This window comes from Etheostoma spectabile, chromosome 1 (assembly GCF_008692095.1).
Source record: "Etheostoma spectabile isolate EspeVRDwgs_2016 chromosome 1, UIUC_Espe_1.0, whole genome shotgun sequence".
Taxonomy (NCBI): Eukaryota; Metazoa; Chordata; class Actinopteri; order Perciformes; family Percidae; genus Etheostoma; species Etheostoma spectabile.
In genome coordinates this window covers 8,250,277-8,276,060 of record NC_045733.1, presented here as the reverse complement: position 1 = coordinate 8,276,060, position 25,784 = coordinate 8,250,277, and the positions used below count along the sequence as shown (strand labels likewise).

Genomic DNA, 25,784 nt, shown 5'->3' with positions numbered 1-25,784 from the left:
TGTTTTATGTGTCTGCAGAACAAGAACCTGCTGAAAAACAGTTTTTAAACTGAGTCAGGCCCGTTTTTACATTGTAATGTAATCGTTACTTTTTCTAACTTTCCTGAATAATAAATATATGAAATGAAAGTTGGGTGTAGTTATGCAGGGTATCATGCTCTAATATACTGGAATTAACAAGGGCGTACATGTCCCATCCTATCAAATGCAACCTAATGTCAATTAAGCAGTTTGTACACACCCACTGTCCTGAGAACCAGTCTAATCAGGTTTATAAGTGAAAACACTTGTGTGGGTGTACAAACTGGTGTGTTTTAGGTTAAGCTTATTCTGCTGTTTGTTTACGGTGGGTTGGACACAAAAATAAAGTACTGTTGTATACAAGTTCACACAGACACACACAGACACACACACACAGACACACAGACACAGACACACACACACACACACACACACAAATAAAGGTCAATGAGAACTTCTGATACTTTAGGGATGGTGTTTTATGACAGCTATAAATAACAACAAAAATCAGTTGCCCCCACAATGTAGATAAGGGTGAATGGTTACATTAGACAAACGCTCATATATCGATGCTACATAAGGGAAACAACCATTTTATGGCACAATCGGAGGACACTGTGGTTTGAAAGACTGCACAGTGAGAAGCCAACAAACCTTTACAACTTAATGAGCCAGAATATGTTGGGTTGGGAGCTACTGAGGTTTTATGATCCAGAACGGGTCCGTGTGAAAAAGCTGACAGAGTTGTCAGAATGTATATGGCTCTGACCTGAGTCCAACTCTGACTCTTGACATCGTCACTGCCACTTTGAGCCTGGTGGAATATTTGACTTGAGGTGTTTCTCTTGCATGAACAGTACTGGAGCCCGGAGAGATTCTGCCAATCAGAGTATCACAGCCCACAAACTACTGTATGTAGGTCAAGTTTGGCACGAGTTGGGTCAACTGAGACAACAGTGATAGAGAGAGCTAATGAAGAATACAAGAGTGGTTATGATACAGAACAGGGAGAGAGGCCTGTGAAACCAAGCGAAAAAAATCAAAATCAAAAACACCAAACCCCACTGTTCCACACCTGTAAATAGAAGAAGATAAAAACTCTGGAAACACGATGGTAATTACAAGGATCTCAATGTACAATATGTCAGCTGCGTGTAGAAAACAGATGCATTCAATTGATTATTTAAAAAATATATATATTTATATGCACATACTCTTTTGTACAGCGGCTAAACACTTGTTTGGTATTAAAATGTGCACCCCTGTATCTATTGTTTTGTCTTTAAATATTACTACCTTGATTTACACTGCTTACTTAACATTTTCGCCAGAAATGTGTGTTTTAGTAAGTTAATAAAAGGAGGTAAGCAACAATTCTGCCTTCCCTTTCATAAAACATCCAAGTGAAATGCCAAGAGTTCTTAGAAACAAAAATAGAGAACTAGTAAGAGTAGGTAACTAGTTTTTTTTCACCTGCATATATATATATATATATATATATATATATATATATATAGTGAAATTAACAATTAACCCCGGATCTCTTCTTTAGACACTGGCTGAGTTATAGGTTTGCAAACACAAAAAAAGAGAAAGAGGTTGGGAGAGATTTCTATTTGGCTAAACATCAGTGTTTGCCTGCTGACTGAAACACAGATGAATAGACATTGTACTGTTTGTTTAAAAAAGAAAAGAAAAGAAAAAGTCCTAATATACTGTTCTAGACCTGCAAGATTGTGTTGTTGCAGGAGAGACGTTTGCAGTCTGCTGACAATTAAGATAAGCTTTTCTCCAGTGATGTTGTCAAAAGGTTACGCAAACAGTGTATGAATGGCCAAGAGACAGCACATACTGTATGCTCCTCCATCACAGAGGATTGCAATTGCTTGAATTTGTTTGTAGTCAAGTTGTTTATTAAGAGATTACAAACTACTTCAGTCACCCAGATTTTAATTGTCTTACTTTTTAAAGTGTATTTCATATTAATGACATAAATTCTTGCAAAATAATTATTCAACTTTACGTGAATCCTGAGTAACCTTTTAAAAAATACTTAGAATCAAATAAGGAAAATGAAGAATCCATTCATTGAAACAGCACTCCTTATCTCAATGCAACATATTAACACCAAAGGACATTTCACTGATTAAAAACCAACCATCACTGAAAGGACACACAAACATACACACAAATTACATACTAAAATAATTCAAATGTGCTCTCTTTCTCCCTACTCATTCTCATTATCACATTCCCGCCAAAATATTCACACACTCAAACAAAATATAGCAAGGAGAGTTAAAGAATCCAACAACAACAAAAAAAGACGGGTGGTACACGAATAAAAGCATCAAAAATGATGCAGATATAATGCTATTAATCAGTCAACATTTCAATAATGTCTCTGTGACTGAGTCTGATACAGTGTTTCGTGTCGCCAGCAAGGAGAGAGAACTACACAAGCCTAGGCTCTGGGCCAATATGGACTCATTAAAGGTTAAGACGGGCACATTTGAGATATATATTATATAGATATATAGATAAATATCAATATATCTATATATATCTATATATAGATATATAGATATATATATATAATTCAAAAATATACCTGACATTGAGGCTGAAACAGTCTCAGTCTTGTCTTTCCGTGTTTGAACTGTTCGCTTTGGTAAAGGGTGTCACTCGCTTCGTCATGTCGCTTGCTTCATTATTTTTACTCTACCTTTCAGTTTTAAATAGTCAGGAATTGTACCTAAGGGAGGTGTAAGCGCTTTGCATTCAAGGCAGCATCACAGCCAGGAGGGCGAATTAATGCTGGACCCCGTCCATACTCTTCTTCTGCACCTTTTCCTCTACAGTTCTGGTGCTTTTTTTTCTGGGTGCACTCGACTCTCCATGGGGTGAAAGTGCATAGGAGTTGGGCTCCCACTGTTGCAGCAAGGATCCGCTCACAGTAGTAAGGCCTTTTTGTTTCTCCAAAAACAATGTGACTGCTTACGCATCTGAGTGTCTGCACAGTGAATCTTTCAAAATGTGTGTTTGTACGAGAGAGAAAGAAAGAGAGAGAGAGAGAGAGAGAGAGAGAGAGAGAGAGAGAGAGAGAGAGAGAGAGAGAGAGAGAGAGAGACAGAGAGAGAGAGAGAGCAAAGTGTGTTTTATGTGCATTTGTCACCTATGTGTGTGTGTGTGTGTGTGTGTGTGTGTGTGTTGGTGAAAGGCAGGTGGTTGAGGGACTGCCTCTCCTCTTCTTTTTCATGCGACTCTGTCCTTTTCCTTCGTCCTCCCGCTACTGACGCTCCTCTCCCTCCTCCTCTTCCTGGATGACCTGGATGTCATCTGACGGGGAGGTGGGCAGGCTGGCTGGCAGGCTGGGGAGGAGGCCGTCAGGCTGCTGCTGTTTGCCCAGCTCTTTGCTCTTCTCCTCCTCCTCGATGGTCTTCTTCCACACCTTGTGGTTCTCTGTCAGGTGCTGCATGATGCTGCAGAACAATCTGCGGCGCCTCTTCCTCCTTTCTGCAACGGAGAAAACAAGGAAATGTTTCAGGAAGTCTAGATTACTCTGTTTTTGCATAGTAAACTTGACAGTACTGGTGAGCTGTTGGTGTCTTACTTGGTGCCAGCTCGTCCTCTAGCTCGTCATCCTCATCTTCATCTGTGTCTGTGTCCACCTGCCCCTCCTCATCGTCCTCGTCTGATCCCTCTCCATTAATCCAGTGGCCGGGAAGTAGGCCAGCGGCGTCGTAGGAGTTACAAAGTGGTCCTACAATATGTGTTATGAAGGACTCCTGTAGCTTTGCCAGCTGCGGGGAGGAGCGGTCCATGAAAGGGCTGATGGGTAATCCCAACCCAGCTTCCTCATCACCCTGCAGTTTAAAAAAAACAAAAACAAAAAGAGTATGGTCAAAAATGTCTCAGGGACATAGATCATTAGCGATGTGCCTTGATACAAACTACATCACAGACACAGAGGAACATTTTTTTGTATAATGCAGAAAGCCATATTACCTATGCAGGATAATGTGTTATCATCATGTTGTAAATTTGAATCTCTGGGATAAATTATGGAGGGATTATTGATGTCAGTTATTAATCTGTTTTTGTCTCTCCCCCCTTTTTTCTTGTTTGTCCTTGTTTACTGTATTTGTAACCTTGGTGTTAGGTTCAGGGTGGGGCTGTTCAAAAGATGGATTTGATATATAAATGTGTCAGTTATATGTTCTCTTTAAAAGGCAGTTTGTAGTGGGGAAAAAACAAGAGAGAATTTGGTGTTGCTTTTTACTTGAAGAGGCCATATGCTAATTTTCAGGTTCATACTTGTATTTTGGGTTTCTCAAGATCATGTTTACATGCCTTGATGTTAAAAACACACATGCTTTTCCTCATACTGTCTGTCTGAATATACCTGTATCACTCTATCTGAAATGTTCCGTTTGAGCACTTCTCTCTTTGAGCTAATGGAAAACTCCAGTCTGCTCTGATTGGCTTGTGAAAAAAATATTGCACAAGGTAGTTCTAAAGCGGTGGCTAAAGCCTGCATGTGACATGGGAAGGTGAGCTAAATCTAAAATGGCTTGTTGAATTCTATGTTTTCTAGGCAGTCCACAAAAACATACTGACTGGGTTGTCTGATTTTTTTGTGGGTTGGTAGGCACTCCAGATAACCAAATGTATGTGTACAAGCACTAAAAAAGTGAGTTTTTTGTAATATGCCCCCTTTAAGTTAGAAATATGAAGATAAAGATAGAATTACATGTTTGTGTTAATTCGATACCCTCCGCAGCATAAGCATGCAGTCGTACCTGCTCATAAAACTCATTGACGATGCCTTCTGTCCACTTGAGGTGTAGATCACGGACTTTGGCCGGCCCATTGATATCTGCCAGCTTGATACACACTTGGCACACCAGCAGCCTGTCGTTCTCATTGGTCCAATCAATTCCCGGACTGTTCACATCATTCACCTGTTAACAAACAAGCAAACAAACAAAGATGGATGCCTTAGTACAACTGGACAACTGATTTTTCCAGCATCCATTATGCTGCAAGCTGCTCCACTAAACTGTAACGTACCATCCTCCTAATGTTTCAATAAATTATTTGCCAGAAATTAAAGGATCAATAAATAGATAATTATCTATTCTGATCATACAACTCAGATTTCTTCATCTCAGACCTTGGCATTGAACTCAGCCAGGAAGTCAAAGTGCTTCTTGAGGTCTGTGGCCAGTATAGCCTCGATGACGAGGAAGCGAAAACGCTTGAACTCCACGTGATCCAGGTTGACCAGGAAGTTGAACTCGGGCCGGGACAGATAGAGGCTCCAGGCAGACGCAGCGTGGTGGTTCTCCAGCACCGACCTGTCATTGTACAGTACCGCCTGCACCGCACAGGAGGGAAAAGCAAAGCGGTGAGAGAGGGGAGAGATGGCATGCTAAGAAGATTCCTACAATTTCCTTTCAAATGTCAATAACACATTTGCCTACATATTATGTATGCATATGTGCAACACAATTTGTATTGACTTTAAAAATGGCACTTAGTAAAATGAGGTAAAAAATGGACAGGACTTGGTTATGAAAGTAGAAATGTAACAGGCACAAAGTATAGCTGTAGAGAGAAGCAGGTTAAAAGCAGTTACGGGGAAATTAGACAACACAAAAGGTTTAAAAGATACTTTTAACAGACATGGTGGTTGTCAACATTAATAGTAATCAATAGGTTGGGTTCAGGGTTCCCTCTCCTTTCTTGTAACCCACTTTCCTGGGACTTAAAAAAAAGAAAAAAAAAAAAAAAAAGACAGACAGTGGGGGTGCTATCACTGGTCATGTTGAGAAAGTACAATATTTAAACTGGGACATGCAGTTACCCTTTTCACCCTCATTTACATGGCGGGGAGAGAGCACAAATGGCCATGTGGTGTGGAGTTAATTATACATGATCTCTCCTTGAGACACAGTTTGGAGAGATAATTTAATAATTAGAAATAGGATTTATAATTTATCTCGGGACGTCAAATAGTGATCACCCTTCTGTAAACCTTGCTTAAAAAAAGGCTTCTTTTAAATTATACTATGCATTTATTCTTGTGTTTTATGTGTCCTAATGTTTCTATTTTGTTTTTAACTGTCTATTCATGTGTCTTATTGATTTTTAATGCTTATGACTTTTAACTGTTTGTACTTGTGTTTTATCTGTTTTAATGATTTTGTGTAAAGCACTTTGAATTGCCCTGTTGCTGAAATGTGCTATACAAATAAAGCTGCCTTGCCTTGCCTTGCATAGCTTGGCTTTGTGTTATATAGTATGTAAGGAAAAGTCATCTATGAAAATGTTGACTTTGAAGTTAAAGATTAACCGTAAAACTGGAAACACAGGGTTTGTGTAGGATACTCATAATACATGAGGACACAACATTATTTCAAGTGAATTGTTTCTAGTTCTGCAAATTCAACAAGGTGCAAACCTGTTGCATAACATGTCCCTCACCACGGAGTGGATAACTTAGGAAAGTACGGACAAAGGCATAAATGCTGATACAGAAGCAAATGCAAGATCCAAAATGTTATACCGCTTGATGATTATCCATGGAGGATATTGTGTATTTCTTTGTAAAGCTTGGCCAACTGTGATAATAGTGCACATACACATACAGTATGTACAGTTATGTACAGGTATAATAGAAATGTTTAAAAAGCACAGTGCTCCAGTGATAACAAGCAAATTGGTCACCAAGTTTGAGAAGATTCACCAATGAAAGACATAAAAACTCATGTAGTTCATTTTAGCAGGAAGGACACAAGTTTGAAAAAAAGCTACGATGACATCTAACCCTGTGTGCCAGACATCAAGTCCAGGACTGTCCTGATGTACACAAGGACAGGACCGATGTTCGTGGTGTCATCAACATACTAGGTATACATATATACTAGGTATACAGTATATGTATGCTGACTGGCAGGGGTTATAGAATTTCTCTTCGGGGAGGTTAGTCTCACTCCCTCAGTTGCTTGTGTATATACACTCACCGGCCACTTTATTAGGTACCCCATGCTAGTAACGGGTTGGACCCCCTTTTGCCTTCAGAACTGCCTCAATTCTTCGTGGCATAGATTCAACAAGGTGCTGGAAGCATTCCTCAGGGAGTTTGGTCCATATTGACATGATGGCATCACACAGTTGCCGCAGATTTGTCGGCTGCACATCCATGATGCGAATCTCCCGTTCCACCACATCCCAAAGATGCTCTATTGGATTGAGATCTGGTGACTGTGGAGGCCATTTGAGTACAGCAAACTCATTGTCATGTTCAAGAAACCAGTCTGTGATGATTCCAGCTTTATGACATGGCGCATTATCCTGCTGAAAGTAGCCATCAGAAGTTGGGTACATTATGGTCATAAAGGGATGGACATGGTCAGCAACAATACTCAGGTAGGCTGTGGCGTTGCAACGATGCTCAATTGGTACCAAGGGGCCCAAAGAGTGCCAAGAAAATATTCCCCACACCATGACACCACCACCACCAGCCTGAACCGTTGATACAAGGCAGGATGGATCCATGCTTTCATGTTGTAGACGCCAAATTCTGACCCTACCATCCGACTGTCGCAGCAGAAATCGAGACTCATCAGACCAGGCAACGTTTTTCCAATCTTCTATTGTCCAATTTCGATGAGCTTGTGCAAATTGTAGTCTCAGTTTCCTGTTCTTAGCTGAAAGGAGTGGCACCCGATGTGGTCTTCTGGTGCTGTAGCCCATCTGCCTCAAAGTTCGACGTACTGTGCGTTCAGAGATGCTCTTCTGCCCACCTTGGTTGTAACGGGTGGTTATTTGAGTCACTGTTGCCCTTCTATCAGCTCAAACCAGTCTGGCCATTCTCCTCTGACCTCTGGCATCAACAAGGCATTTCCGCCCACAGAACTGCCGCTCACTGGATGTTTTTTCTTTTTCGGACCATTCTCTGTAAACCCTAGAGATGGTTGTGCGTGAAAATCCCAGTAGATTAGCAGTTTCTGAAATACTCAGACCAGCCCTTCTGGCACTAACAATCATGCCACGTTCAAAGTCACTCAAATCACCTTTCTTTCCCATACTGATGCTCGGTTTGAACTGCAGGAGATTCTCTTGACCATGTCTACATGCCTAAATGAGTTGCCGCCATGTGATTGGCTGCTTAGAAATTAAGTGTTAACGAGCAGTTGGACAGGTGTACCTAATAAAGTGGCCGGTGAGTGTACAGACGTGGTGAAATGTTTATGCATAAACCCATAGTTTGAAGATCTGATCTTTTGTTTCTGTCAACACAAGTGTGTTTATGTGTCCCAGTGAGATAAAATTAGTTTGTCAATTCAATCTAAAACACCTTAAAGTACCAATGAATGCCTATTTTATCTTAAATTACCTGAGGTGCATTAGTGGCTACTAGAAAGGCATTTGTGCGACCGGGATGGTCATAGTCGTGCATTGCAGCTGCTACATAAAGGGCCATGAGCTCCAGGGCAGGTATGTTCCAGGCCAGGCAGCCATAGCTGTCATCTGAAATTGAGGAGCTTTTGGAGGAGGCGTAGGATATCCTGCCTGGAGAGATCCCACTATCTGAATCTGGAACATGACAACAGACAAGATAGCTGTCAGTCACAGTGATGGAAAACAAAGTGTAGATCTACACTGCCGTTGTAAAATCCAGTTAGAATTGTGGCTTTTCCACAACTGAGCAAAATCTTACTTTTGACTTTCATATAACCGCCATTTTCTCATCCCCTTCTCTCTTTCCGCACTTTTCAAATGACATCTGTTTTGGCAGCGTCACTGTTTGACTTCAGTGACTAAGCCTATTTCTAATGACGCTATAATATCATTAGTAGATTAAGTAGAGTATGACGTGGTAAAGTCCACACCCAATAAAAGAAGAAACCTCTAAAAGTCACAAACTAAATCAGTCAGAATTACTGTATTTCTGACATCAGAGGGTGGCGAAATAGAGAGAAAGAGTCTACACACTAAAATGTTTCTCTTTATTTGGTGACCTAATTGGACATTTCTTTGTAAGATTATTTTGTAAAAATGGATTGGCCTGAGACGTCTAAAAGGTTTCACTCCTTTACAGATGTCTGCATTATAACATGTGTTTTATAAACTGTAACAACAATCTTTGACCACTGAGTTTATGAGCCCTACCTGTGTCACTTCCTGTCACATGCTCACTGTGAATCTGCTGGAACCCGGGAATTGGTCGAGTGGTCAGGTACCAGACAGCATGGAGCACATCAGTAGCATGGACCCTGTTGTGATCTGCAACCAGAATAGTTAATTTAAAATAAATCTATTTTTACCACTTACAGTACACCAGCACACAATAGAAAAATTACATTGTTTATGGACAACTAAAACGGCATCTTAGCTTTACCACACAATGGCAATTATAAATATAAACATCCTGGAGTAACACATCAACAAACTCCAACTACGAGTCTTTTAATTTCTTGAACACTACACAGAGTGATACTTACAGGGAATGTCCCTGTAGCCACTTTCCAGAGCACAGAAGTATGCCATGAACTCCCTCACAGGGATCTTGAAAATTTCAAACAGACATGTATCCTGGAATAGGGTGTAAGTCACCTGTGGAAACACAAGCCAGCTTTACTGAAACAGCATTCAGAACAGGACAGATCACCAGCACCCTTGGAGATGGCGGCAGGTTGATGACGTAGCTGCACGGCAAGGCACGCTAACCACGATGAGCCACGCTTTCACTAAGCCTTAGAAAGTAGAACCACTCTGCTTATGCTGCTCCTAACCAAGTATTTCCACTTCATTTAAGTACTACTAAACCATTGATCCTGCAAACCATGCCTCCGAAAGTTACAAAAAGTAGATCAGATCAAGGAGTTACAAGCCCGGACGATGGAGGAGATGTATTGACATTGGCATCCATAGCAGCTTTATTAGAGGAAAATCGGAAAGCCCTCTCTGCTGACTTCAACGCCACTATGGCAAAATTGGAGAAAAGGCTTGATCACATACAAGCGACGGTATCCGACAATGTTGGGAAGATTGGGGCGCTCGAATTAAATGCTAACCTACAGGACGAACGCCTGCTAGCTATGGAAATATCATGTGCCAAGCTAACTGAAAGCAATGCTAAACTAGCTGCTAAAGTCACCGATCTGGAATCCCGTAGCCGGCGCAAAAACATCAGAGTGCTAGGCCTACCGGAGTCAATTGAGGGATATAATCCATCCACGTTCTTCTCTATGATGCTGTTTGAGGTCTTCGGCAAGAAGATTCTGGATTCTCCGCCGGAGTGCGACAGAGCTCACCGGACCCTTGCAAAGAAACCACAGCCGGGCCAACGGCCGAGACCGGTCATCATCCGTCTTCATAAATACCAGGTCAAGGATAAAATAATCCGCGAAGCACGGATGATGAGGGGTCAGTTGAAATACCGGGACAATTTGATATTCATCTACGAGGACTACGCTCCGGAGGTTCTGGAACAACGACATCAGTACCGTGAGGTAATGGCGGAGCTATACAAACTAGAACTTAAGCCAGCCTTGCTGTTCCCTGCCAGGCTCACCATTAAACTGAAGGAGGGAGGTAGGAAAGGCCTTGCATCGGTTGTGGAAGCAAAGGAATACATAGCGTCTATTCGTTAGACTATCATTATTCACCAGACATTTGAGCATGATTGTACTTGTCTGGTTAACGGCAAACCAGAACAACAGACTGTGTCTTGGTTAGCCTTTTCGTTTTCCTTATTTTTTCTGCAGCCCCTGTGTGCGTAAGCATTTTTGAAGTATAGTCTTATGGGTTTTATGAATGATTAACAAGACAGTTGACTTTTGTCCCACTAGGTATTGTATTTCTTGAGTTCATGTGATTTACTCTCCCTATCTTACGTTTGGGTATTTTTCTTCAATACATTAATCTTATTTCAGTGGAAATAGGGATGAGTATTTCTAGGTGGTTAAAGAGCTAAAAATATAATTGGCAGTTACTTTTCCTTTTCTTTTTCTTTCTTTTAATTCTAAATTAAACTTTTGTTGGAAATAGACGTGGATTATCGTTATCCGTGTAAGCGTTTAAGAATATAAGATGATTTTTATGTGTTACATGTTACTTTTATAAGATCCCAGCAAACCTTTTGGTCAATCAACTTAAATATTATAGTATTATCTCATATGGCGTTCGATGATTTAAACTTTGATGGAGAGGAGTTAATGTCTGTACTGATATTGGTAAAAATTTAAATTGTAAATATATATTCCTGAACAATTAAAAAACTTAAATTATGTAAATAACTACTCATTATGCACCTTAATATTAGAAGCTGTGGAAACATCATGAGGAATTAGCTAATTTACTTTTAACCTCTGACTGTAGCTTGATGTCATCGGCTGCAGTGAAACCTGGATTAATGACAGGACCTTTACTGTAGTCTTAATCTTAATGATACAAGCTAGTCACCAAAAACAGACTGGCCGCCCAGGTGGTGGTGTCTGTTTATATGTGCATGCCAGACATCATATGGATGTTGTGATGATATTGTCTTAGATGATAATCAGTGTGATTCACTCTTTATTGAGATAAACCTCAAAAAGCTAAAAAACTTATAGTAGGAGTAATTTATCGTCCCCCGACTCTGACTTTGATACTTTTAAAATTAAAATGGAAGACATCTTATTCTCCATAAACAGGAAAAACAAAGATTGTTTCGCTAGGGGACTTTAATATTGATGTTCTCAAAGAAGATGCTATCAAAAATGCCTTATTAATACTTTACATTCTTCTTCCTTTTTTTGTACCATAAATCAATTTACTAGAGTGACTCACTCCACAGAGTCAGCTATTGACAATATCATTACAAACATTCAAAATGCTAGGCTTGAATCTGGAGTTGTGTTATCAGATATTACTGACCATTTTCCAATTGTTTATTTCTAGAATCTGATAGTAAGATTAAATTACAGAAGCAAAAAAACTAAAAACTAAAATCCTAAATGAGAACTCTCAACAATTGAGGGGTAGTTTACAGGCAAAAACTTGGAAGTAATTATGATTGTAATGATCCAGACACTGCATATGACTACCTATTAAATGAAATCACAAATTCTATTAATCGTACCATCCTGAGAAGACTGTAAATTATGGTGGAATTGGTCATAACCCTGGCTCACAAAGGGTATTTAAAATCTATTGCGCATAAGAACAAACTTTACAAAAAGTCTTAAAAAAACCAAGTGCCAAGAATAAGAAATTATACAGTAATATAGGAATAACTCACACATATATTAGGAAAAGTAAAAGTAGCCATTATTCATACCTCATTCAAGCATCTAAGGGTGACTCTAAGAAGTCTTGGAAAGTGCTAAATGAAGTACTTAATAAGAGCAAAAAACAGCACGTGCTTCCAGATATGCTAATAACTCCTCAAACGATATGATCTAGCAAACACTTTTAATAATTACTTTGCCTCACTTGGGGAAAAACTTTCTAATAATATAAACACAACCGCAGGGTATTTTCTCTAATCACTATTTGCAAGGCAACTACAACAATTCTTTCTTTATGAAGCCAACGGACTGCAACGAAGTCATTAAAATCATTTCAGACTTACGAAGTTCGTACACTGGGTGAGGATGAAATCTGTAGCTAATTCTGAAGCCATTGCAGGTTGATATCATTGAGCCACTACTTATTGCATAAAACCTTTCGTTGTTCTCTGGAATTGTGCCGAAAAGGGCAAAAATTCTAAAATTATACCAGTTTTTAAATCTGGGGATAAAAATGATATGAGCAATTATCGTCCCATATCTATTTGCCTACAATTCTAAGGTTTCGAGAGAGTAGTGTACAAGAGGTTAAATGGATACACTTGACAAGTAAATATTATTGTTTCTTCCCAATATGGCTTAGGAAAATTAGTACCACATGCATGGCTATACTAGATCTGACTGAAAAGATCAATGATGCCATTGATAAAGGTGACTGTGGTATTGGTATTTTTTAGATTATCCAAAGCATTTGATACTATTGATTTGGATATCTTATTGAACAAATTACATCATTGGAATTAGAGGACTAGCACTTAGTTGGTTCAAAAGTTATCTATGTGGCAGACAGCAATTTGTAAATATTAAGGAACAAATTTCTTTAAGAAAACCCATTAAATTTGGAGTCCCTCAGGGATCCATTTTGGCCCTCTTCTGTTTTTGTATAGTGTAATGACTTTGAAAATTCCACTAAGGTTTTACATAAGTTTATTGCTGATGACACAAATTTATTCATATCACATAAGAGTCCAATTGGACTGGAAGAAATAATAAATAGAGAATTAAGAAATGTAGAAATTGGTTTCGGTGTAATAAATTATCTCTTAACATTAAAAGACAAATTACATGTATTTCATTCTAATCAAAACCAAATAGTAAACAAGCATGTCTGTGTTAAAATAAATGAACAAATAATTGAAAGAGTAAATGCCACTAAATTCCTTGGAGTTTATATTGATGAAAATTTAAATTTCAAATGCCATATTGATCACCTAATTAAAAATTATCTAAATATGTCGGACTATTTTTTAAAACTAAGACATTTACTTCCACACCCTACACTGCATCACCTTATATAAAACTTGTTTGAACCGCATTTAAATTATGTAATACTATATGGTGTAACACTTTTCCTAGCCATTTGGGAAAACTACATAGTTTACAGAAAAAGTTATACGGCATTAATGTGGTCTGAGCCTAACACCCCACTCGTCCTCTATTCATCGTCTTGGATTACTGAGGCTCCCTGAACATAACATATATCATAATGCCGTATGATGTTCCAGGTTGTTCACAGGTGAAACGGCAGGTTATGTGAGCTTGTCCCAATCTGTCGTCCCTGTATACCTATGATACAAGGGGGAAAATGCGAATTACTGGTAAAAACGTCGGTTAAAATGTACGAGCCTGAGTATAGTTTGTAGGGGACCGCAGATTGGAACGAGCTTGAGGAAAACTTAAAATTGGTGCATTCTGTCTCCATCTTTAAGAAACGTGTCAAGGAAAAAATGCTTTTTCATATTGTTGATCATTTTTATAAATTCTATAATTTGTGCTGGGATTGTTTGTTTATTGTGTTTGGGTTTTGTTTGTTTTGTTTGTCTATGGTAATGAGTTTGGAGGTGTGTTGGTTGTTGGGGTGTTTGTTTTCGGGCCCCTCTGAAAGCTTTAGTAGCTTATTTGGGGTTCCCATTTCATGCGTCTGTATAGGATTGTTGTGCTCATGGAATGTGTCTGAATGTACAATAATGAGTGTGAAATAAACGAAACGAACGAAACGAAACAAACCCTCACTGATACTCAGTAGAAACATTAAACATTATCATAGAATAATTTCATCGTCTGCTGAAATGTAATTTGAAAGCTAAAAAAGTAATTTAAACTCCCTGAAATGTGTATAAATTAATAATAGTAAAATAATAATAAGTGTTGCACATTTAGATTCAATTTAAACTAAAAGTCCTGCTAGCAGGCTGCAATGATGATTATATCCAACTTCATGGAACGGTTTGATTTCTTTATCAGGAATGGACAAGCCAGCCAATTCAAACACATACTATTACAGCTACAGGAGATAACTGGTCTGCGCTTGTTGTACTAACATAGCTTAGTATCCTTCCACTCTTCCCTCCTGTTCGGTCCACCAGGTCAAAAATCTGGAAGTTCCAGGTGTTCATCCTCTCCATGAGAGCCTCATGTTCCTCCAGCATAGGATCTACTTTGAACTCCTGCTCACCCTGAGCAATCACAAAACGTTGTAGAGATTAGCACAAGTACTTTTTTTATTGACATATAATGTTCTAAACAAAAAAACTGAATCCATATATACTTAATCATTGTAAGCAAGTCTACGTACAAGTATGAGCTAACTGTCTGAAACACAACTACAGCTGATACTTATGGGAAGGAAAACTACAAATAACATGACAAATGGAGTAACTGTTCCATCTTCAGTAAACAATCGTATTGGAACTAGTAGCCCGGTAATCACACACCTCTGATTCCTGAGTCTGTTGGTCTGTGCTCGAGCGCTTCAGCATCTCCTCCTCCGCCTGCCCCTGGTTCCCTGCAACGCCTAGCCTCCCGTCCCCAGACAAGTCCGCCTCCACGCTCTCCTCCCTGATCAGAGGCTCTCCTGGGAACTCTTCAGCCGCTGCATACACAGAGCACAATGAATGGTGAGCCTTAACGCACACGCACACACACACACATATAAACATATTTATTTTATTTTTTGCTCTGCATTATCACATTGCTTTTCATGTGAATGGATTTAAAAAAAATACAAGGCAGTCACATATTTAAATGGGCTTTTGATACTAGAATCACTAGTATATATAGATTATTTATTTTACATATTTTAACCCTTGTATTGTCTTCACTTTTGGACCCTCTCGTATCCCTTGGGTCAAATTGACCCGTGACTTCTTTGCGGTTTTAAAAACAATTCTGAAATGAAAAAATGTCATAATCTATTAATAAATATTGTACATATATGTTTAGGGAATGCAATCAGTCTCTACCAGAACACAATTAAAAATCGAAGTGGTATTCGTTTTTTGTCATAATGTTATAATTCATGTTAAAAATCCATGTGATCTTTGTTATGGTCATATCCAGAACAATTTTCTGAGTCAGAAATACATACAGAAAATAAAGTGTAAGTCTAGCAATTCAACACATTATAAGTTTATCAATACAACCCTTCATTGGAATATCACAGGGACAAGACATACAATGTGAAATGCTCATTCTTTTGTGTGTGTGCACACTTCTGTCTGCATTTGTATGCACAAACTTGCATTATATTTGGAGTCCAGCAGAGGGCAGCATTAACCCCCTAAACTTCTTACAGAAGTGTTACTCTTTTAATCTCCAACACGTAGCAGTGGTCAAGGCTGTCTGCCTCCACATCAATGTGTATTAAATTGAATTGTATGTACCTGAGCGCCTGCGTTGAGCCTCATTGGCAAATGGTTGATAGGATTCCCCTGTATCTCCGCTTGAAACGCCTTTGAGCATCTGACGACCACAGCTAGAAAGGACACAAATTCACAGCAAAGACAAATTGCAACACATCTTTTGTTAGAAGCACTAACATAACAGTAACACAGTAACATGCCACTTAATTACTGCAGGTCTCACCTGGTGCACAGGTGAGGAGGGAAGATGGAGCTACGGAAGGTCTGCTGGAAATCAGGTGAGCTGAGGGTGTAGCCCAAAGGCTTGTGCAGGTTCAGATTGACACTTGGCTTTGTCAGGAAGTCAGCCGTGTCTGGGAACTCCACAGGCGATCGAGTGACAAGAGACGACGAAGAACCTGCGCCTACTGCGAGAGCACCGTGGCTTGGTGAGGTGAGTGGACTCAGGCTCGGAGAGGCGCCTGGAGGGAATATGGGAAAAGAGAGAGGCACGGGATTCAGTCAAAACATGATAAATTAATCCACACAAGTGTCTTTGGGAAGCAGTCTTACCTGCTCTCCTGGACCCTGCATGATAGGTGAGGGTAACAGAAGAAGATCTCTGCTTGGGAATGGTGAGCAGATTTGGATTGGGCCCATTAGACAGACCAGAGCTGGAACACAAAACACATATATTCTACACTGGCTCTAAAATAAAACATTTATTAACCATAGTTTTTGCACAGATAAGGAATAAGATATCTTATGCTCGATATCTCACTGTCAGGCATTTTGCCTCAAACCCAAAGAAGCTCACTTCCAATATAGCCAGTCTCTACTGCCATCCCGTGGAGAGATATTGACACTACACCCTGGTATCAACAGCAAGTTTATTTTTTGAGTAAATTAAACACTGTGTAATGGATTTGTTCACAGTCACTAAAGATGCCGGATTTTCTCTTGAAGCTTGCAAACAGGAGGTACCGATATTATAGTCGACTTAAACTTATTCCTTGATTGTGTAAAATGTGGATCTGTTTCTTAGTTTTTACTCAGAGAAGAGACAACACTATTCTATGGTGTGGTAACAAGTCCTTGTGCTTTTGTTTTCTCTGCGCAAGCTGAAACTCACACAAGGCTTACGGGTACATTTTATTGTTGGCAGAAACACAATGGAAGGAAGTGATGGAACACAATTTCTCTCAGTTTCTTGTTTGTGGATAACACCTGATATAACACAAACTGAGAGAGGATCGGTCAGTTTTATATATATATATATAAAAAATATTTAATATGTACATTTGTTTCTCAGCTGATGATAGCAGGATTTGGTCTGCCCCATAAAGTCGGGTTTATTGATTAGAAAGCTAACTTTGGTATATGTATGTAAAGGAATTGAGGAAAAAGTAAACTTGTGAATACAATACTTACAGTTTTAACTGTCAAATTAGGTTTCTCTATTCAAAACCAAATGCAATCTACATTTCTCACCTTGTTATCTCAATGCAGATGTAAACTACACAGTTGACCTGATTTCCTGTGAAGTGCACTATTTCTATTTATATAATGAAGAGGATTTCTCGCATATTTAGAAATCACTGAGGCCCATTCATAACTTGAACAGTGAACTCAATGTGCGCAGGTGCTGCTGAGCAACCTGAGGAAGAACATAGCTGGAGTACAGTCACATCATTCAGATCTTGCAAGAATAGCCATTAATCTGCTCCAAAACTAGACAGATTCAGGGTAAAGTACAGCCTAGATGATGCATGTGAGCAATTCTCAAGACAGTGTGTGTCTGGAAGTATGTGTGGGTACCTGGTCAGGTTGAGGTCCGGGAGGGGTCTCTTGCCACTGTTGCGTTCCCAGCGTAAAGACGAAGGGTCAAGAGGTGGGAGTGCAGAGCACGAGGAGGAGGTTGAGCTGCGCCTGGGCTGAGGGGTGGGGAGGCTGTTTCTGCTGCTCAAACCCTGATGGGGAAAAGAAGTCTCCAGTGTATATATACTGTATATACTGTACACACTATACACACATATATATATATATATATATATATATATATATATATATATATATAAGTACACACACACACACAATGTTTTTACACAAACTGAAGACGCTGGTCATATACTTAAACATTTTCACATGTGAAAAACGATGAAGCCATTAGAAGGCACCTGCAAAAAGAAAACACAGGGTTGCAAGGGCCATACCTTTAAACCGGCTCAACTTTTTCCACAATACGTCATGGAGCAACACAATACATCATTTCCTCAAGTATGTTTGAGGTTGAATTCTCTTTTCTACCTTGTGACCATCAAGATGAAGGCTACAATGACTGTTGCTCTGTTAACTTTCCAAAGCTTTAAAATGATTTCTCACACAGTTAAAACTGCTGTGTTTGAAGGAACGATTAGTGTCTGAGTTAGTTCCTAAGTTTAGATACTAGGACTCCTTCAGTTCTGGGACTTTTTGTCTGACTGGAATGGGAATTGCTCATCTCTTTATGTATCCATACTAGGTTGGTGCAGTGGTAATACTTGTACCAACCTTTATGGGTTTCCTGTCAATCCTCTCTACAGAGTCCTCCACCTCATCACAGGGGTAGAAACCCGGGAATGGGGTGAAAGGGTTGACCCTGGGCCGGCACGAGCCTGAAAATGTCCCCATGAGGCTTGAGATGCTGCGCAGGCTTGAAATGGTGTGTGGCGAAAGAGAAGAGTCCATCAGCAGGTCTGACACCAGGTTCCTGGCCTCGTTGATGACTGAAAGATCCACGCCGTTGCCACTCACTGCACCCTGCCATATGCACACATACATCACACATATTAGGGAACAGGGCAGTAAATGCACTGTCAGTGCAGCACACACAAAAGTAGTTTTCAAAATGTTCGTGGTAATGTTTTTTTCTTTTGAATGTGATAGAATAGATCCCAAATGTTGGCTTATAGCTTGTTTGAGAAAGTGTTGTCTCGCAGCCTCCTGCTGAAGTGTACTGTAATATGGAGAACAAACAGTGTGACAACCTACTGATTCATAGCACTAACTTAAAAGGATGTTTGGGTTAGCCGTGTTGCAGTAGGAACAATAACAACTACAGTATAAAAATAAAAAATAGAATAAACAATAAATAAACAATATCTAGAGCCCATATGAGAAGTGCAGTGCGATGCTTATGTCTAAAGTGAAAGTGTAAGAAAACACAACAGGTGTGATGCTTGCTTTATTCAGGGCAGGTTTAAGGTGGGAAAATGTCCTGGCTGGCTCGGCTCTCTGTCTAACAGTAACAAGTCATTTTTGTTCTGTGGGAGCTAATATATTTGACAGATTACGCAGATAGTTCAAACAAGAAAAAGAATGTCAGAGTAAGATAAAATGTGGCATGGCAACAATTCCATGGCCATAGTATGGCAGGTTTTACACAATGTGTATTTTGCCTGACCAAAAGATGTCAGCAAGAGAACTGAATGTCCTAAAGATGACTTATGGGCAGCTTCTACTGTTGGACTACAGCGGCCGCTCTCTCTAAATAGATATGTATTATCTGTGTGTTACCTGGATGAACCACCTTCAAACTCATGACATGAACACAGTACTGACCTGATATTGTGGTTTGTACCAGTGTTTCAGATCCCAGTCCCACAAGATCATCTGAAAAACACAAGAGATCAGTCAGTCAAATGTCATCATTGCAAATATTGTTTGTGCATAACAGTAAATATGAAATCATATTTCCCATAGAAAGAGCACAGGCTTTGACCTATGCTCCACTTTTAGCACACGGCCTAACAACTTTTCAGCAAAGGCACTAGAAGTTCAACGACAAAACTTCTGCTCATCTATTCTGTCCTTTACCCAAACACACAGTGTAGTAACAGTTTACACTGTCCTGCACCACATGATGCACTTTTAGTAAGGGTATGCTAATGCACAATGCCTTTGCGACAACAGACTGAGGCCTTTCACTAAAAGCAAAAGAAGAAAAGCAAACCACTAAACCACCAAAGTGCGTCTACAATGGAGCTATGAGATCTTATCTGGCTCCAACTACGTCAATCGGCACCACTTCCACACTATCTGTTGGTACCCAAACAGGAGGTCTCACACATTACAGTGGTTTACAGTCAAAGTTGTTGCAGGTTTCGTAACACTAAGTTGATAGACCTGAAATAATCTAATCCTTGAGAACAAGTATAAGTATGGAATTAGTTAGATAGCATTTAACTAGATTTGTACAGTCAAATTATACTTTTGCACATTTACTGATTTTCCTGCATGCATTTCATTTTGTGTTAGCCATGCACATTTACACTTAGTGAAAGCACTGAAATATATAACCTCTGACAGCATAACAATTGAAAACATAAAGTCAACTATTTGTGATGAATCCTAGTCCAATCTGTCATGCAGCGACAACCCCCCCCCCCCACCTATTTTAGGTCTACCTGCATGTTTTAATGGGTAGAAATATAGCAGTTTGCAATGTAAAATCTGGGCCGTATTCATTTCTGTTAAAAAGCCAGCAAGCAGTCTCACCCACCACCACAAGGGGGACAAACAGAGGATTTTTTAAGCCTCATTTTGAGAAACTCCACTAACACCAAGGACCTCAACCTAACACACTAAAACATGAAAAACAAACCCTCACATATCCTTCTTTTTACCATGACCCAGTCATCATATTATCAGGAAAAAACAAAGCACATCATATCACATTAAAAATGTAAAAAGATTTTTACTCTGGATTGTCAATGTCAAGAACTTCAATAAGATATTATACTATGCAGTAATTTAGCAAACCAAATTAAAATCAGATTTTTAAAGTTAAAATGTAATGTGCACTCTTTCACTACTTTTCCACATTGTGTGATTACAAAAAGAACACATGCCAGTTTGCAAAAGCTTTAAAGCCAGGTTTTTAATGTAAGAAAAACATTTGTATACTAGCTTTTCTTTCCAGCTTTCTGTAATAGTAATGATTTTAAACAGATGTTTTAATTTTCTGTATTTGATGCATACAATGCATTAAAGCTATTACTAAGGTTGTTAAATTAATCAGTGGCTCTATCCCATCTCCTCTAATCAGTAACTGTTTCATTGATCAAAGTGGGATGGTGGGTGTTTGTCATCAGCATCTGTACAATGCTGCCAAACATTTAATATGGCAAATAAGCCCTGCCATGGCAACCCAACATAGAGGCCAGCAAACAATGCTCCATACACCATGGCAACAGGATGGCGGGAGACGGCCGGAGGACAGAATTGTTGGCCTTCTGCTTGTTTATGGAGAGAAGCAGAAGGGTTGAAACGGAGAGGTAGATGGGTAAAAGCTGAAGGACAGGATGTCATTAAGGATGGGAAGGTGACTTAAGGACAGAACTATACAGAGATAAAAAGAAAAGAATAAAAGAAACAGACAACTAAATACGATGTACGCTTGGCCTTCATTTACCTCAAATAAAGATAATGTTTTGTTCCATTTTTTATTGACCCTTAAGCTCAGTACACAGAGACACACTCAAATGTCTTTAATGTGTCACACAATATGGCGTAGTATGTGTACAATCTGTCTACACCTCACCATTACAGTATGCCTATGCATAATCTGTGCACAATGGACAAAACATAGATGTCCTCTCTGCCTCTTACAAGGCACAGAAACGGGAAAAGATGGCTGAATTGGGGTTATTACCACCATTACATTATGTGCCATGTAGTCTATACTGACGACCTTTAATTTACAGGATTGTTCCGGTGCCGCCGGAGATTCCGCTGGATGTCCCTTGCCTTCCACGTTGTTTGTGTTGGCATTCTAAACTCCAGTCGATTCGGAAAACGTCCTCCGAGCTATAACCGACAATCAAATTAAATTAAATCTTTTTTTTTTAAATTCTCATCAAACACTCGACAGCCATTTGAATTGCAGAGCTCGCCCCATCAAAAACAAGTTCCTTCCCAAGGCTATTTTGAAGAGGTGCCGTATCTGCGTCCGGCCATGCGTCTGGCGCTTAGCGCAGCCCAAGAAGATTGTCATTGGTTTAAAGAAATGCCAATAAAACCAGAGCAAGTTTTTCTCCTATCCTGTATTGTTGTGTGGACTAGTCAGACCTTCCCCCGCAGGGCTGTGGAGGAAGGTCTGACAATGCGAGATTATGTGCAAAGCAACATCTTATTTACATTGAGGGCCTTGTGCAAGTGATGAGATTAAAATGTTGAACAGGAGATATTTTCTTTAGGGTTGTTATGACAACATGACATGAGGGCAGACCCAGAGATTGAGACACACAACTCAGGCTCAGCTGCTGACACTTGAGACACCTGTGCACATGCACACACTCATGCAATTTATTTGTTATTTTTCTTTTTTGAACTATTACATCTATTATTTATTTTGTACTACTTTATACTTCTACTCAGTTACTCAATTACGTATATATACATATACATACACACACACACACACAAATCTATTAAAGATAATAATCTATTATTATAATTATTATTCATAATCACATAAATAGTATATTTTGCCCTTACTTTTATTTAAGTAATGTTTTGCTTGCATGATGTTTTACTTGTAATGGAGTAGTTTTAAGAAACAATATAAATCAGTAATATAATAAGAAATCATGCTTTAAACCAAAGCTATTAGTATTAAAAAGAAGACATGTTTGATTTTGTGTGGACATTTGTGCAACTGCTAATTATAGATATGGGTCATGTCTGCAAGAATGCCTGACAGCCTACCTTTTCAACTTGACCTCTACTGCTCATATATTTCACTACTTTTTATTTAAATCTTCAACAAACGGGCACAGACAGGGCTTGTTAGACTCATTCAATTGGCCATATCCAGTGTATCTGCCATTCTGTGTGCACACCTACATGTGGATGAAGCTTATTTATGGTGTCGGTATTTACAAAAGGGAAATAACTGCACTATATTTATGCACACCTGCACAAATATATAGATTTAAAGCAAACAAGGACACACACACACACACACACACACACACACACACACACACACACACACACACACATGCACTTAAATGCACATGGAAAAAATGAAGTACACGTCAAAATATCACTTCACACACACACAATTATTTAACATATAACACAAGTAGTAAATATTTCCTAACTGGAGTCAATAAACCTGCACAAGCTATTAGATGGCCAGTTGTTACACCTGTGTGTCATATTAGCTAGGCTCTGTGGCGTGAGAGGTGCTAGAACTGATAAAAACACGCTAATAAGAGTGTGGGGGACAGAGAAAAGGTATCAATGGCAGGAAGGCATTTGTATGGAGAGAAGCAGGGCACTGCTGACGTCAGTGTGCGGCGACACAGCGTCAGCAACCGTCTGCACACGACGATAATGAGGACTGGGCTCTGGTTGTCAAGACACACACAGGAAAAAAAGATGATACGGAGAGAGGAAAAGAAAGCACAGGCTGGGTTGATTCTTTTAAGCATGTTCAGGAAAGAGAGCTAACCAGATGTGCGTGTGTGCGTGTGTGCGTGTGGCCCATTGGTCGGGCATAGCTTGAACTGCCAAGATATGGCTAGCCTGTAGCAGAGTGCCAAAGCTCTGGCAGGTTAGCTGACAGTAGGCCAGCAGCTGAGGCAACTAAAGGAAGGAGCAGACTGCGATTAAAAAAACAGCCTCTGAACTTTTGACCCAGACTGACTCACTGCAAAGATGTTTCCTACACTCAAACACACACAAAACCGACCCATATAAGAAGATATTTTGCAACTATACTATAATATATTCTGGATTTAATACACTTTCTTTCATCTGCAAAATGCATTTTGTGTTAAATATTAACATAACATTAAATTCAACAGTCTCACTAAATAGTTTTAAGACTTTGGAAGAAAAAAAACATCAAAAAGTTGCACAAATGTATACGATGAACTCTACCTTCCAGGGTTGAACATTTCAGAAACTTATTGTGTTCTTGGGTTTGTAGCCATTGCCCTTTATAAAATAATGATTAATATGCAACAAGGACTTATTTTTAGCCACTTTTTGGCATGATGTCTTGGAGCAAAATCTACATAGAAAAATGATTAGTGCTAGACTCTCAGTATAAACTCAAGAAGATTTTTCTTTGCTGTGCATCTTTTATCTGTCAATTCAAAAGCCCTGTTGACACTATTAGCACGTATCTCTGCATAGTTATGTCTTGAAAGATTAACTTCATAGAATTTCTTAAGATGATGTTAATTTGAATGTTTAAAACATGTATCTAACACACGACACATTTGTAATTATTTATATACCGTATGTTATCATTTTATTAATAATTGCTAATATTCTTTGTTTAAATCTCGCAGCCCAATGGACAGATTTTTGGTAACTTTAGTTTCACTAATATATATTAGACTACTTAAAACGTAGCTAGCATGACACTTTGGATCAGTCGCTTTTCAAAGTCACAATCTGTCACTGTCCGCCGAGTAGTTTAAATAATAAGTTGGTAGATAAAGTGACAAAGTTGTTGTCTGTGAAAGGTTTTATGAGATAAAGTATTCCTCCCAGTGGAACCAGCAAGACAATCCACAGGACCAAAGACTTGTAAAAATCTTTTTGCATCTGTGCTGCTTGGCTCACCACCAGCCTACAGGTCAACAGGGCCAACGGGAAAACTCATGGTACTCCAGATGGTTAGTCCGCCTATGGCTGTCACCAGTGTTGTCAGGGCAACCTGGCAGGCCCATGGTAAAATTCTTTGACTCGGGAATGGAGCTTGTGCAAAATGTCATCCCTCTCTTTCACACTCGTCTACCACTTCACTGGACTGGTGTTGTAAAACCCTGAAAAACCCAGCACTTATTAGTGTAATTTGGAGTCTTCTTTTAAACTACTTAAGTATGACAAGATCTGTTTCTTTTTTAAAGATTATTTTTTGGGGCTTTTCCCTGTTATTAGTGACAGTGGATAGACATGAAAGGGGGAGAGAGATGGGGGATGGCACGTAGCAAAGGGCCACAAGTTGGACTCGAACCCGGCTTCCTTGAAATTGTTAAAATTCAAATTAAATTCAAATCATCCAAAGCGTCTCGTTAGTCTGGTTATAGTAGACACTGTCTACTATATAGTCTACAATAATATATACTATATATAGTATAGTTCTGCAAAACTTTATATCTCGACAGACAGAAATGAACAGCTTGAAACAATCCACTGTTGTCCAATATTCCTCTGCCCACTACACGCTACATCCTCTGCTTTATAGGTAAACAAGCATTTATGGCCGACGTTACTTTTGGGCATGTCACCATAGAATTTTCACTGAAAAATGTACAGTGAACAATCAACAGGAGACACAGCTTGCTGGCGTAAAGAAAACAGTGGATGTGGAGAAATGTTAACTTTAGGAAAGCAAGAGACGGTGGAGAATGGTAGCAAAGAGCAAGTATCAAATACTGAGGTTGGATGTTTCTTGAAGTAATAAGTTTAACAGGAAACACTAACACTTAGAATGCACACCGTGTTATACATGTAATGTGATGTTTGCCTCTGGTAAGACAAAGTTTAAAGATTTTGAAAGGGAGTTTTGTAAGTTTCTACCTCTCTAACAAAAAGGCACATGTTGGGGTTTAGTTCATGGTCAACCAAGGGTGTTACAACTGTTCAATTATTATTAAACAGAACAATGATGCCTGTTTGTCTTCTGTCATACATTTTTCATAAAGCCTAATGTAATTCAGTTCAAAGGTAGGTCTGAAGATTAATCCATACAGGCTTTCTTTACCTGATACAAGTATCACATGACATGTGATACTATAAG

At 39.2% G+C, this 25,784-nt stretch overlaps 1 protein-coding gene across 3 annotated transcripts in view; it reads right to left on the bottom strand.

The window, feature by feature from the left end:
- Positions 1–3,159: 3,159 nt before the first annotated feature.
- Positions 3,160–25,784, bottom strand: part of pde3b (phosphodiesterase 3B) — a 47,932-nt gene continuing 25,307 nt past the window's right edge. The window contains exons 2-16 of one of the 3 annotated variants that reach the window (XM_032522785.1): positions 19,583–19,633; positions 18,533–18,781; positions 17,801–17,952; positions 16,556–16,656; positions 16,227–16,464; positions 16,025–16,116; positions 15,077–15,234; positions 14,684–14,809; positions 9,534–9,645; positions 9,202–9,315; positions 8,426–8,625; positions 5,198–5,401; positions 4,824–4,985; positions 3,635–3,887; positions 3,160–3,537 (exon numbers count right to left, since the gene is read on the bottom strand). In XM_032522785.1, the coding sequence (XP_032378676.1) occupies positions 3,311–3,537; positions 3,635–3,887; positions 4,824–4,985; positions 5,198–5,401; positions 8,426–8,625; positions 9,202–9,315; positions 9,534–9,645; positions 14,684–14,809; positions 15,077–15,234; positions 16,025–16,116; positions 16,227–16,464; positions 16,556–16,656; positions 17,801–17,952; positions 18,533–18,781; positions 19,583–19,633 (2,439 nt within the window). In that variant the 3' untranslated portion in view covers positions 3,160–3,310. Of the gene's footprint in view, positions 3,538–3,634; positions 3,888–4,823; positions 4,986–5,094; positions 5,402–8,425; positions 8,626–9,201; positions 9,316–9,533; positions 9,646–14,683; positions 14,819–15,076; positions 15,235–16,024; positions 16,117–16,226; positions 16,465–16,555; positions 16,657–17,800; positions 17,953–18,532; positions 18,782–19,582; positions 19,634–25,784 lie in introns of those variants that run through there. The other 2 variants (XM_032522775.1, XR_004332968.1) reach the window with 2 other exon arrangements.